The sequence below is a fragment of the Saccostrea echinata genome, unplaced genomic scaffold (genome assembly GCF_033153115.1).
Source record: "Saccostrea echinata isolate AGI-Se365-2 ecotype Australia unplaced genomic scaffold, CSIRO_AGI_Sech_v1 ptg000012l, whole genome shotgun sequence".
In the NCBI taxonomy this organism is placed as follows: Eukaryota; Metazoa; Mollusca; class Bivalvia; order Ostreida; family Ostreidae; genus Saccostrea; species Saccostrea echinata.
Window position 1 is genome coordinate 9,461,095 of NW_026889761.1, and position 13,071 is coordinate 9,474,165.

A 13,071-nucleotide genomic window follows, 5' to 3' on the forward strand; every position below is an offset into this window, starting at 1 on the left:
TGCAGTTATATGTTTTATGCTGTTCCAGAAGTATTTATTAAATTAACTTTTATGAATTCTACCATCGTTTTGTGACAAATATAATCTGAAAGTCAGGGGGGAAATAGTGCCAGTTTTAACTTAAAACTTTTCAGATAAATCTAAAAATTTACATCATAGACCCCACTTTTGCTTTTCTTTTCTGAATCTATAAGATAACTTTGATCATTCTGCTTAAATTCAGTAAAAATTTAAGACGTTAAAATAAATTGCTTGCTTGTTAATCTTTTCATGCCAGAAAAATTACATTTTGTGAGTGCAAAAAGATCAAATAATTGATTATGCAAAGTAATGTAAGACTTTTTCCTTTGTCACAATTTTTCATATGTCTTTTCAGGATAGAATAAAAGTATATTCAGTCCCATTATTTATCTGGATAAAAAAAAAAATGATGAGTGATTTATTTCAAAGACACAATTTCAGTGCAGTGCAAAAAAGTGCCATAAAGCCAACAGAAGCGTATTCACCCCCTATTTTGTTTCGATTTTTAATGAAGCTATGTGTTTACACCGGTAGGCAGGGGATGCCCACTTCTCCATGGCACCTGATCCCACCTCTGATGTTTTAGAGGTCCGTGTTTGCTCTGCTCCAAAATTGGTATTGTTTAATGGACTTTTGAGCTTGAATACTGTTCGTTATCTCCATACATTTCATACTAAAAATATACCTAAAAATTGAAGACTTTTGATATGAGGATTCAACCTCTTTAAATGCATTTTATGTGTAATATAGACCAATGAATCTATGAATCCGCATTAAATAAATCCTTAATATTAACACACACCAATATCTATCACAAATAGACCACAAATAGATCGATTCGAGTAATTGCCTCTTTAACTTCCGATTTTATAATTTTGGATATAGTGTTTAAATAGAAACTTCTTATATGAAAAAATAAATGATTAATAGATTTGGAATTCATTCAGTTTTTCTTTTTTTGAATCCGACATAATAAGAATATTTGTGCTACAGTTTGGTGTGGTTATAGCTAATTCATAATTGTTTTTCGTGTATTTGAGATGTCCACTTTCTGGTGGATCGAGACTAAATGCTAAAATTCATATGTTGTAAACTGCTGTTGAATCATCTTTGTTCTTGGTGGATCCGTGTTTTTTTTTTTATTTCACAGCCCACTCTTACCCACGAATTTGCGTCCCCACGAACAATTTGTCACATTACTATTGAATCATATGATTGTTTATACGAACTAACCACGAAATTACGTCTCCACTAATCAGAAAAAGTTTGGTTGCCCACAAACATTGGCCATTACAATGGTTTAACAGAATCAATATAAATCTCATCAATTTTTTTTGAATAGTGAAATGGTGCTATGTTTTCTCAAGGTGTGTATTGCTTTATTCGGTGAATCGACCACCACCACCACCACCACATCAGCCACACCTATCACCACAACACAAGCGACCACACCAGTGACCACAACACAAGCGACCACCACCAGAGGAGCGCCTACTCTGGTGGGTAAAAAGAAGAGAAACCGTATTGACGGTGAATGTTGTAGTACTGATCTATGTAACAGACATGTCCCTGTAAAGAGGAAGAGACAGATTATTATCATGACAGGAACCATACCGGATAGAACTGATGTCATGACTACAACAACGATTTATTCGACTTCATCAAGTGGTATTTATTTGTATTTTTATTCTTGTTAAATCTTAAATTCTCAGAGAAAAGGATGTAGATTTTGTACCAAAAATGATGAAAAAGATGCTAAAGGTTTGAATTCAATGACATACTGATATTATAACTTTTTTTTCTATTATAATCCGAATTCTTATGATTATACTGTACATTTTTCCGTCCACACACACTACGTCCTCAACAATGATTATAGAATTTCAATTAAACTTACCACAATGCACCGTAATTCAGATAATTAATGTACAAGTGATACTAAGTGATTCTAATCACCTTTACACTTGTTATTTAAAATTTTCGTAAGTGCGTCAGGATAACAAAGATTGTACAAAAAAAGGTAACTTGCTGTCCCGAAGAAGTCTGACAGAAATAAATGTATATACTTTATAAAAGACCTTCAGCTTTTATCTTTTTAGCATGTGCTGATATCGACATTGCTTCCTGTCAAAAACTTGCTTCTCTCAAGAGGGACATGTGTAATGATGACTGTTTAGTGCAAGCCTGTCCTCGCACCTGTGGGAAATGCTGTTAGTCTTTCGAGAAGTCATTGAAAGGAAATGCTAAAAAATGTTATTCTGGAGCAACTCAAAAATCATAATGCAAACATTTTCCTGTACACAAAAACGTTTTCCCCCTTTTGTAAGAAGAAAGAATATGGTTCTTTTGCACTGTAACTTAAAGCTTATTTTTTTTAAAATTACAATCTTATATGGCTTTGTAGCTGAGTGTTATTCCTGTCCATTTGTGGGATCCCCAGAAAACTGTTCCAGTACTTCTGTCTGTTTACCAGGGGAGGTCCGTTACTACAGAAATTAAACTAGAATTAATCATTATATTGTACATAAATCTTACAGAAAATAAATCAAATGCATTATACTCGTAATATTAATTGGTTAATGAAATTTGAAATAACAGCAAAAATACATAGCTTTTAAACTCCATCTTACACTGAATAAACATAAATTAGCGTACATCTAAATGATTACTTCTTTAAATTTTAACAACAAAGATGACAACTTTTTTTCAGAAATGCTATGTACTAGAAAAATATATGGATAATGCTGAACACGGTTATCAAGTAGGATGTCTTCATGAAAATGTAAGTTGTTTATTTGCAAACATTATCTAAAGAATGCACCTTTTTATTTTTAAAATTGAAATAGACAATAAAACCCCAAAATTAAAAGAAATTTAAAGAAAATTGATAAACATAATAATGCATCCTAGGTGTGTAGAAGATTCCATGATAATGCTGGAAATGTATTTGGTCGAAGGAGTGACCACGTTGGTTTGACTTTGGACGGGAATTGTTGCAATGGAGACCTTTGTAATCACCACGCCCTTTTTCACCCCACATCAACCACTACGCATGCACCAACACATGCACAGTCTACCACTCCAGCACCATGTGCGTTATTGTTTAGAATTGAATATTTATTTTTGAAGTATACATCTCTATAGCTCAGTAGCTAAGTACTTCGATACTAGCTTGAAAATACGGATATATATTTAATTGCTGTGGTAAAATTTAGGATTGTCTCCCCCATGCATAGCTCTGATCCTTCGACGTATTTGACTTCAGTCTTTGGCACCTTTTCTAAGCTATTCAAAGTCTTTTTATTTAAATATTTTGGATTTTCAATTTTTGGACATGAGCATCACGAGATAACTAACTCGTTTTAATGAGTAAAAACATTGTTGAAACGGTTTAAATTAACTTGTTCTAGCGAGTAAATTATCTCCTTAAAACAATTTAATGAAAAATATTGATTGAAGCATGATATTTAAAGCTTTTGATGTAGTAGTTTCGAAATGCAACAATAAAAATATATACATAGTAGTTTTATCGATATTAATATGCTAGTATTTCTAGGGAAAAGGAAGATGGAGAAGAATTTTGAAGAAGAGGGGTATGGGGGAGACATGGGGGCAGGTAGATTGTCCCCACTGACGTAGATATCAGTAAACATCATCCTGATTAATAAAAAATCAAAATATTTGCAAGTTTAGTAAAAATTTTATGATTTATTTTATTATAAAAATCACCAATCTGTCTTTGATACAAGTATTATGTGCTTGCACGGTATACATAATAAATATTGTGAGGAGTAAAATAAATAACGACAGGTCCCTCTTCCGGTTTTAATATTCAATTCCTAAATACAAGTAGTGCTGTGCCCATTCGAGGATACATCAAAAGTAGCAATATTGTAAAAGTGACACTGGCTATGTAAACTTTGTAAATATTTGATGTTCTGTCACCCTGTGGTAAACACATAGACGTGATCCTCAACACTCTTGTGCACCAACCCCCAACTCAAAAAAAATATCGACAGTGAATCATGACAGAATATCATATAAACTGTAAATATCAGCAGATCATATACACCTTTTTATTACTTAGAATGATATATCATTTTTGCTTCATTGAAGATAATCTTCATAAGCTTAATCACGAGTTAAAGGGGGTGGAGGGTCAGCCAAGAGAAACATTGGACAAGCAAAAAGGAAAAAGAGATTTGATAATTCAATTATGTTATTTTCGAGATATATTATCAACTCAGACAAAACAGCTTGAGGAAGGGGCACAATAATACTCTTGCCACTCCCTCTCTTCAAAAGTGGTGAGGGGGGAGGGGGGTATTAGGCCCTTATAACTACCCCTATGGTCTGACAGCTGACGTATCAATCCCACTTCTTCAAAAACTAAAAAATAATGATATATCTATAACACTATAATCATATATGATAGCAAATATATGGTACAAGTTTTGACTCTGAGTCCCGAGTGAAGTGACGTTTCATTAGAATTCCCACCCTGAGGAGTTAATTAACATGTAATAGCAATATTTGTTTCACTTTTTTCTCTGGAAATATTGATATATTTATATATATATATATATATATTCTTATTTCTCCATATTCATAAAACTTAAGTAAATTTATGTAATTTACCAAAATATTTACAATTCTAAAAATAAGTAATAATATATTAATATATACCAAGTTGTGGACCTAGGCTGCATACATAGGTGTCACAGCTACATTGTAGAAACCATATCTGGACCTGAACCATACAACGTATAGTTGTATTTACTAATTTCACAATATACAATATTTACATATTCTTTCAGGTCAGATCTCATCATAAAAGATATTTCATATATCAGTGTAACTTTTAAAACAGATCTCTATAGATTTATATTCATTCAAATCATTTGCTATTATTATTTACACATCTTCCATTTAATCATCAAATACTATTATAACTTCATTCATACTCATTCATTCAACAAAGATAAAGTGTTAGTAAAAGAAATTAAAGAACTTACTGTGATCAGGTCTTATAGTCCAGTCAAAAATATTTGTACTGTATATATAACTAATCAGACAAGATCCCAGCACTATGGCTTGTGGCTGGATTCAAAGTGAATTTTAAAAGAACAAAGAGTAACTCACTAAGGAATTTGACCTCAATGACCTACCAATAAAATCTCTGCAAAACAAGAATAGCCAATCGACTATTTCTAACCTCTAAACTGGTTCTCATATATACTAATGAATAAACTAGAGAGTTCTAACTATGAAAGATAACTCTAAATCTAAAATAAGTATACCATGCAATATGTGCAGTAAGGTTAGTAAATGTAATTGTCAAACGGAGTTTAAGTTTAAGTTCATATTTATTTATTTATGGCAATGTGTTTATTTATTAAATTATTTTATATTCAATTTATTTACAGTTTAAAATATATATAGCAAATAACCCATTATTATATATATATATATATATATATATATATATATATATATATATATATATATATATATATATATATATATATATATATATATATATATATATATATATATATATATATATATATATATATATATATATATATATATATATATATATATATATATATATATATATATATATATATATATATATATATATATATATTAAAATAAAATCCAAGATAAACAAAGTTCACATTTAATTATTACACTAAGCGCTTTCGCCGTGAGGCTCTTCAGAGTGTAACAAAGTTTATAAAAACAATACAACTTGGTTGTTATGACGTCGTTATTGTGACGTCATAAAGGCAGCCTTATATATTGGCGCAGGTAAATGTCATTAGGGCGCCAAAAGTAAAGTCATGCGCACTCGAATTAGACTCGATCTCGTTAAGTTAAAACACAAGATACAATTCAAAATATGTGTATAAATAAGGAGATATAACACTTTATCTTGAGAAGACACCTTAAAATAAGACATTGTACAAGTTATGACACAAATGTAGAGACTTTAACGCTTCTTTACAAAAAAGATGATCATTTTGCCTTTTAAAAAATACAACATTCTGAAATCGTCATGATGAAGGAGATTAATGGCATCTGGAGTAGTTTCAAATGAATTTGAATTCCATATAGGAGCTGAATAAAATGTAGACAGATATGATAATCTAGCTTTAAAAAAGAAAATTTTAAATTCTATAAACTGAAATTTTTACTATTTTACATTTGTAAAACACAGAAAATGCATATTTTTCTTTCAAAAAATAAATTTTCAACAAAGAACAATATAATTTAAACATTGAAAGCATCAAAGGTTATAGAGTTTAATGGCAAAAGAAGTTCGTAACGTAATTCACTGTATCTGTGTGACAATGAGATATTATTATTTTGTTTAATTAGTACTTATCTGGAAACTGATTGTAATTTTTTTTTTCAAATATCACTTCCACGATAAAAATTGATGAAATATATCGGCTAAGATTATAGTTGTCCAACAAAGATCCAATTTTCTTTGAATTCCGTCAGTTTGTGAAACGAGTTTTGTGAGAGTTTCTTTTATGTATAAAAATAGCGTATAATGATTTATTCACATTAGGGTTTTTTGCAGGTTAAATACCTGTAATTTTTAAAATAAAGCAATCTTTTCGTAAATCGAGCACTTAAGACAGAGTTAATTATCTTGTCATAATGTGATTAACACATTCTCAAACATCACATCTCAAACATAAAGGAAAATTACCGCAATTTTTTAATTAAGAAATAATGTATCATTTTTAAACATCTATCGGGATATAAATACGGGTTGGTCACGAGATCAAAATCCATAAAGCTTGTACGAACCCGTATTTATATCCCGATAGATGTTTAAAAATGATACATTATTACTTCGTATTTACATTTATGACTTATTTATATTTTATATTTTCCTGATTATAATACTTTACGTGTGAAATGTTTTATTTTTCAAACTCAACGGCACGTATTTGATCCATTGATTGCGCGTCGACCCTTTATGACGTCACTGAGAAATAACGTCGAACGTTTATGACGCGAGGAACCCGTGTTTATACGGATATAGATACGCGTTGCTTTTAATAGTGTTATATAAAAGAAACGTTTGCAAATATAAATATCATGCAATATGCGTTGTATTCCTTTTCTGGTCTACGTTGCAAATATCAAGAAACAAGAATTTACTTTTTTGTAAATTGATCTTAATGTACTTTTAATAGGCATTTTTGTATTTGAGAAATGTGATTATTTTATTGTGAATTATCTTTTTTTAATTTCTAACTGACTTTCTTTTTATAGTAATAAATTTCAGGATAATTGATACATTATATATATAATGACTACATATAAATATACCAAAGGTTCGTTAAACAAAGCTGACATAGCTGGGAAAACTAAACTAAACTTCTTTTCATCAAAGACATTATCATGGTTTCTGTTGGTTGCTTTATATTGCAGACGGATGCAAGTATACGCATAATAGTCACTGCCCTAATGGGTTTACCTTAGTTGGAGGGAAATGTATTCTTGTTCGGCTGCATTTAACGACGTACAGCGGAGCAAAGGTAACCTGCAAAGAAGTATAAAAAAAAATAATTACAAAAGAGCGAAGGTAATTTACAAGTAGTATCAAAAGTGAATGACGAAAGAGCGAAGGTGACTTAGCAAGTAGTATCAGAAGTGATTTACAAAAAAGCAAAGGTAACATACTAAGGAATAGCAAAAGATAATTACAAAAAAGTAATAGCATGTTACAAAGTGGTATCAAAAGTTTTAAAATTCCAAAAAAGCCATAGCATGTTACAAAGTGGTATCAAAAGTTAATTCCAAAAAAGCCATGGTAAGTTACAAAGTGGTATCAAAAGCTAATTCCAAAAGAGCCATGGTAAGTTACAAAGTGGTATCAAAAGTTAATTACAAAAGAGCCATAGTATGTTACAAAGTGGTATCTAAAGTGCATTACAAAAATAAAAAGGTAACTAACATACAAACATGGGCAGCAGAGATAACTTATAAGGTGGAAAAGATACCTTACAAAAGAAAATAGGAAGAATGTCTTTCAGAAAAGCACCCACATTGAGAAGTTATACTAAATTTTATAGTATAACATACAAATGGTGTCAATGGTGTTTTATAGAATATCATGCAAATTAAGATCTATGAAAGGTAAACAAAAAGTGTATGGATTTTTGAAGTTCTTTATTTGCTTCTTTTTATTGGGGATGGGTTTTTTCCTCACATTACACTAAAAGTTTTTAAAGAACTATTCTTAATCAGCAGTGGGTTATTTTTTTTTTAATGCTTTAATGTAATTTGTATGACAACAATTTAAAAGATGTTCAATTTATAGGAAAAAAAATGATTTATTATTTCGATTATAGGATTCCTGCAAAAATCATCACTGCGCAAAACTAATGGATAATATATCTGAACGTGACGCAGCTAATATCCGTCTTTACATCAATCGGCTTATTCCTGGTAGGTTGTGTACTGATTGATTGATTGTTATTGTTATCGTTTAACGCCGAGTCGGCAATATTTCAGCCATATTTCGGTGGAAGTTTTGTACTGATCCTTTATTGTAATAGGGTTATCCTTAATTTTTTTCCATAACTTCTCTCTCCACTCATCTTCTTACAGTTCGCAATAGTTCAAGCAATTAGATTGCCTTTAAACATTTTCATATTGTAACATATTAAAATAATATAGTTTTATGAATTACTTGAAAACTAATGTGTACATTGAATATGACAAAATTTATTCTTTAAGTTAGTTATTCGTTTTACGTTTTTGCTATTACCATTTATAGATATATCTCCTGATGGCAAAGCGTTGCTGGTTGGTGCTCACACCAACTCCCATCATCACCTGGTGTGGGATTCATCCGGGCATATGGTTCCAGGTGTCCCTCACGATCCAGCTCCCAACACGTGTGTCGTCCTCAGGACCGATGACCACAACGATCACCACCACGGACATTTCTTACGCCCCACACCCTGTGATCATCATTACTTTTATATTTGTGAGGCGGAATTTAAATGAACTACAACGCTGTTATTTTTTCCCCTTTTTTGGGTGGTGAGGGGGATTTGCTTTTCGTTTTGACAGAAAAAATAGTGATTAAGAATGTGGAATAGTTGAAACTCTTAAACATACTCAGCGATTGCATTTCAGCTTCAACTGATGTGTTTTGTTCTTTTTCATCGTTCCTGTGGTCCGTAAAAAGCTTAGAATTACGGACCCAAATTTGGCAAACAATGACCACGTTTGACGAGTTACACATAACTTATGAAGTAAACATTTCATGCAATGGTATCAATGGGGGGGGGGGGGGTGCTACTTAAATTTCAACAAAATAACGCAATAAAATCATGACAAAATATCCAAAATATCTAGACCTGTTTATTCTTCTTGCAAATTTCAAGTTCATTGACCAACCACCAATTTTTGCTCACTGATTAAAATCTTAGATAAATAATAACTTTATTTAATATTTCAATATATCACTAATCAATAGTCAATATTATCCATTCTCTAATTTTCTAAAACAGATTTTGTGTAAAAAGTGTTTTTACACAATTTCGTGTTTTGAATGTTTCGCTGTGCAAGAACTACGCAATAAACCTTCTTCATTACGACAAAGGTCTTCACAGAGACACTACAGGAATTGATGGTTTTGGATGCACGAAGTCATATTGACATGCAAATTTTAGTATTTTTATTTAAACTTGTTTTTAAATCACAAATCTACATAATTTTATTTTTCTTTGACGGCTTATTTCGAGGTACAATTATTCAATTAGATTTGATTTAATAAATTGGCAGTCGTATATTTTCACTGCACTGTTGCTCCCAAGAGAGAGAAGGGGGTGGATCAATTAAGGGTCATGTAAACCTTGTACAGATGTACAAAATTTCATTTATTAGACAATATTAGAAAATCATTCCCATCATTGGTGGAGAAGACTTTCAAATACTCTAAATATTAAACGATTAAACCCAAATTATTAGATGATTGCTAGAATCATTACAATTGAAATCACTAGTATCTCTTTTTCTTGTATTCTATTTCTATTCTAATTCTGTTTCTGCTATGAGAGAAACTTCAGACGTATCGTGTTTTAATTTATTCAAGAAGTGATGTAAATCAAATGTGCATTCTCGAAAAACTCATAAAAAAAAAAATTCAGAAAACATGAAATAATAATTTGTTTTCCAAAATTAATAACCTATGGATGTTCAATACTTTACACAACCATTTATGGCGTTAAATTAAAGACTAGGCTACATAACTTTATAAATCACAGCTTCTTCAATAAAAATGTAACTCAGATATTGTTGTTAGCCACCTACAAAATTACTTTGTTGAATTTGCTTTTTTCATTTGTTTGTCAATCTGATATATATCAGATGAACTCGAAATAAAAATACAACACAGATTTTATTAGTCTGACAATTCAAGCTTTGAAACTTTGAAAAGACAACACAAGTACAGAGATACTCACCAATAATGGGAGGTGCTGGCTGTACTCAAACAGAACCACCCACGTGTACAGCAATCCCTATAAATAACGCAGAGTGGGGATCCCATGGTATTCACACGTATTACGTCACGATAAAAGCAGAGAACGTAGTGGATCTCGCTACATTTGGTGTTTCAGAACCTTACGACCATAATGCGAAGCTTCCTTCAACTGGCATTGACTGTTTCATATTTTTTATCTTTTACTTGCTAGAGATGTTTATGGCAAACTAAACAAAACAATATGGAAAAAGGACGACAAGCTTTTCCATGTAACTTCCCTTATCTATATAGTAACATTTCACTTTCACCTGCATACGGTGTTTATATCTCCCAGCTGATTCAGTACACAAGAGTATGTTCTAAGTATAATCAATTTAAAACATAGGCAGGTTCCTAACAAAAAAGGTTAATATTACAGGGCTTCCAAAAATCTCGTTTAAAGTCAGAATTTCGCATGTTTTATTATAGTTATAATGACCTCGTTTGCTAATACAAACTATCGTCGAGTCGTATTTTGACCAACATGTTTTATACCACGTGTTCGTCCATTTTTTTTTTCTTATTAATTTCCACTATGGATTACTCCATGTACCAGATCTATACTGAGAGCTAAAGCGGGTTTGTCTTGTTTACAATATGTATTATTTAAGGATTTTTGAGATCGATCACTTTTCGTTATCTTCACCTTTTCAAAATGTTATAAAAAGAATCAAGTCCAACCAAAGTCTTTAAGTTTGACAGTAAAGAAATTGTCCCATCTTCTACTCACTATAATCTTGGACTTACATTTTCGAATTCTGGGAAATGGACAAACCACATCGATAATGTTACTAAACTGGCTTTAAAAGAAATTGCACTTCTTTGTAAATTGAAACAATCATTAAATTGTGATTTCTTAACAAAGATGTTTATTACATTTATCAAGCCCTTATTTGAATATGCATCAAAAGTATTGGAAAATATTTCCGCAGCTGACTGTGAAAGGCTGGAGAAACTTCAATTAGAAGCTGCACGTATTGTAACCGGCCTTCCTATTTACGTTCCTCGTGACTCTTTACACCATGAAACAGAATATGGGAAACACTCGCTTATAAACGAGAAAAGAGAAGTTATGTTTAATGTTTAAAAAAAAAACATGGTCTTGCGCCAGAGTATTTATCAAATCTATTACCTCCTGAAGTCTCACAAACAACCCAATAAGATTTACGTAATTTTAATAATATTGTCATACCCCAATGTAGAACAAACTTATTTAAAAAACTCATTCTTTCCATTAACAATATGGATCATGAAACGTCTTGCCTACTGAGAACAGAAACCTTGATATTGTAAATGCTTTCAAAAAAAGACTCCTTAAAGATGAATCTCCCCAAAAATATTTTTTCTTTTGGTGAAAAGAAAAAAAATCAATTTTTACTAGACTGAGTCACGACGTAAGTCTCCGTAAGTCAGATCTGTTTAAATTTAGGCTTTCAGATAACACTGCATGCTCTTGTGGATATACCAATGAAAACACTGAACACTTCTTTTTGTATTGTAAAAATTATGCTGAAATAAGAACAGAATTATTTCACACCATACAAAATAACAAAGAAGCAACAAACCTTGACATAATTCTATTTGGGGACCCAAACTTGGGCCAACATTATAATATGAAATTTTTAAAGCCGTACACAAATTTAATTAAAAATCTAAAAGATTTGTTTTGAATAACCAGCGTAACTATTCTGTATCTATTACAACCCCCTTCCTTTCTTTCCTTGCACCCCTTCCACCCCTTTCTAGTTTCCTTGCACTTCATTGTACATTTGTTTGTTGTACACCACGTGTATATGTGCCATTTTGTTTATGTTGGAGAGGACAATCTAAATCGGTATCCAATCCTGTTGATTACGTTTCAATAAAATATGTTTAAATACAAAAATAATCAAGTATCACATTTCAAACGTTCTGCGATGGGTTTTTTTTCTATTCAATCAATAATAACTCCGAATTGGTATTTCTCTCGTGTTTTTTTTTCATAGTGCAAATGGGCAAGTATGATGTCATGAAATTCTATTTACGTTGGCTGGATTATACGTGGTATATCCTTACAGGTAAATAATATAAGGAAGGGAAAAAGAATGTTACTTTGTTTTCCGGGATGTCAAATATTTATAAATGATTTCATTTTTTGGCTTGGTTTAAATAATGGTATTTTGTTTACAATCATAATTTACATTTAGAATTTTATTGAAGTTTATTTTTTTAAAATTTTGTATTACTCCTTTATATAGCTATAAAACGTATCATTTTAAGTTGCAATCGTAAAAGTTGCATCATACCACCACTAATATGCACGTTACAAAAATAATTTTTATTTCTAGTATTGTTTGTCTATATTTTTAGTATTGTTTTTCTAGAGGCTAAGCATATGCAGTGTTTTGTATTCATACATAAGAATAATGAAGAAAAAGGGAAAAATCAAAATGGATTTTTGTAATATATCTTACTTTGGCAAAGTAAGCATAATTTGATTATTTTCCTGA

At 31.0% G+C, this 13,071-nt stretch overlaps 1 protein-coding gene across 1 annotated transcript; it reads left to right on the forward strand.

Annotated features, from left to right (window-relative positions):
• Positions 1 to 1,367: 1,367 nt before the first annotated feature.
• On the forward strand, positions 1,368 to 9,060 carry LOC133184972 (uncharacterized). Its single transcript, XM_061320037.1, has 8 exons — positions 1,368 to 1,689; positions 2,121 to 2,231; positions 2,426 to 2,499; positions 2,732 to 2,803; positions 2,932 to 3,112; positions 7,477 to 7,583; positions 8,400 to 8,496; positions 8,828 to 9,060. The coding sequence occupies exons 1-8, from the start codon at positions 1,368 to 1,370 to the stop codon at positions 9,058 to 9,060; spliced, it is 1,197 nt and encodes a 398-aa protein (XP_061176021.1).
• The last annotated feature ends 4,011 nt before the right edge of the window (positions 9,061 to 13,071 follow it).

Coding starts and splice junctions, on each gene's coding strand:
- LOC133184972 (XM_061320037.1), top strand. CDS start 1,368: ATGGTGCTATGTTTTCTCAAGGTGTGTATTGCTTTATTCGGTGAATCG. Junction 2,232..2,425: donor TCGCACCTGTGGGAAATGCT/GTTAGTCTTTCG, acceptor ATGGCTTTGTAG/CTGAGTGTTATTCCTGTCCA. Junction 8,497..8,827: donor CATCAATCGGCTTATTCCTG/GTAGGTTGTGTA, acceptor TACCATTTATAG/ATATATCTCCTGATGGCAAA.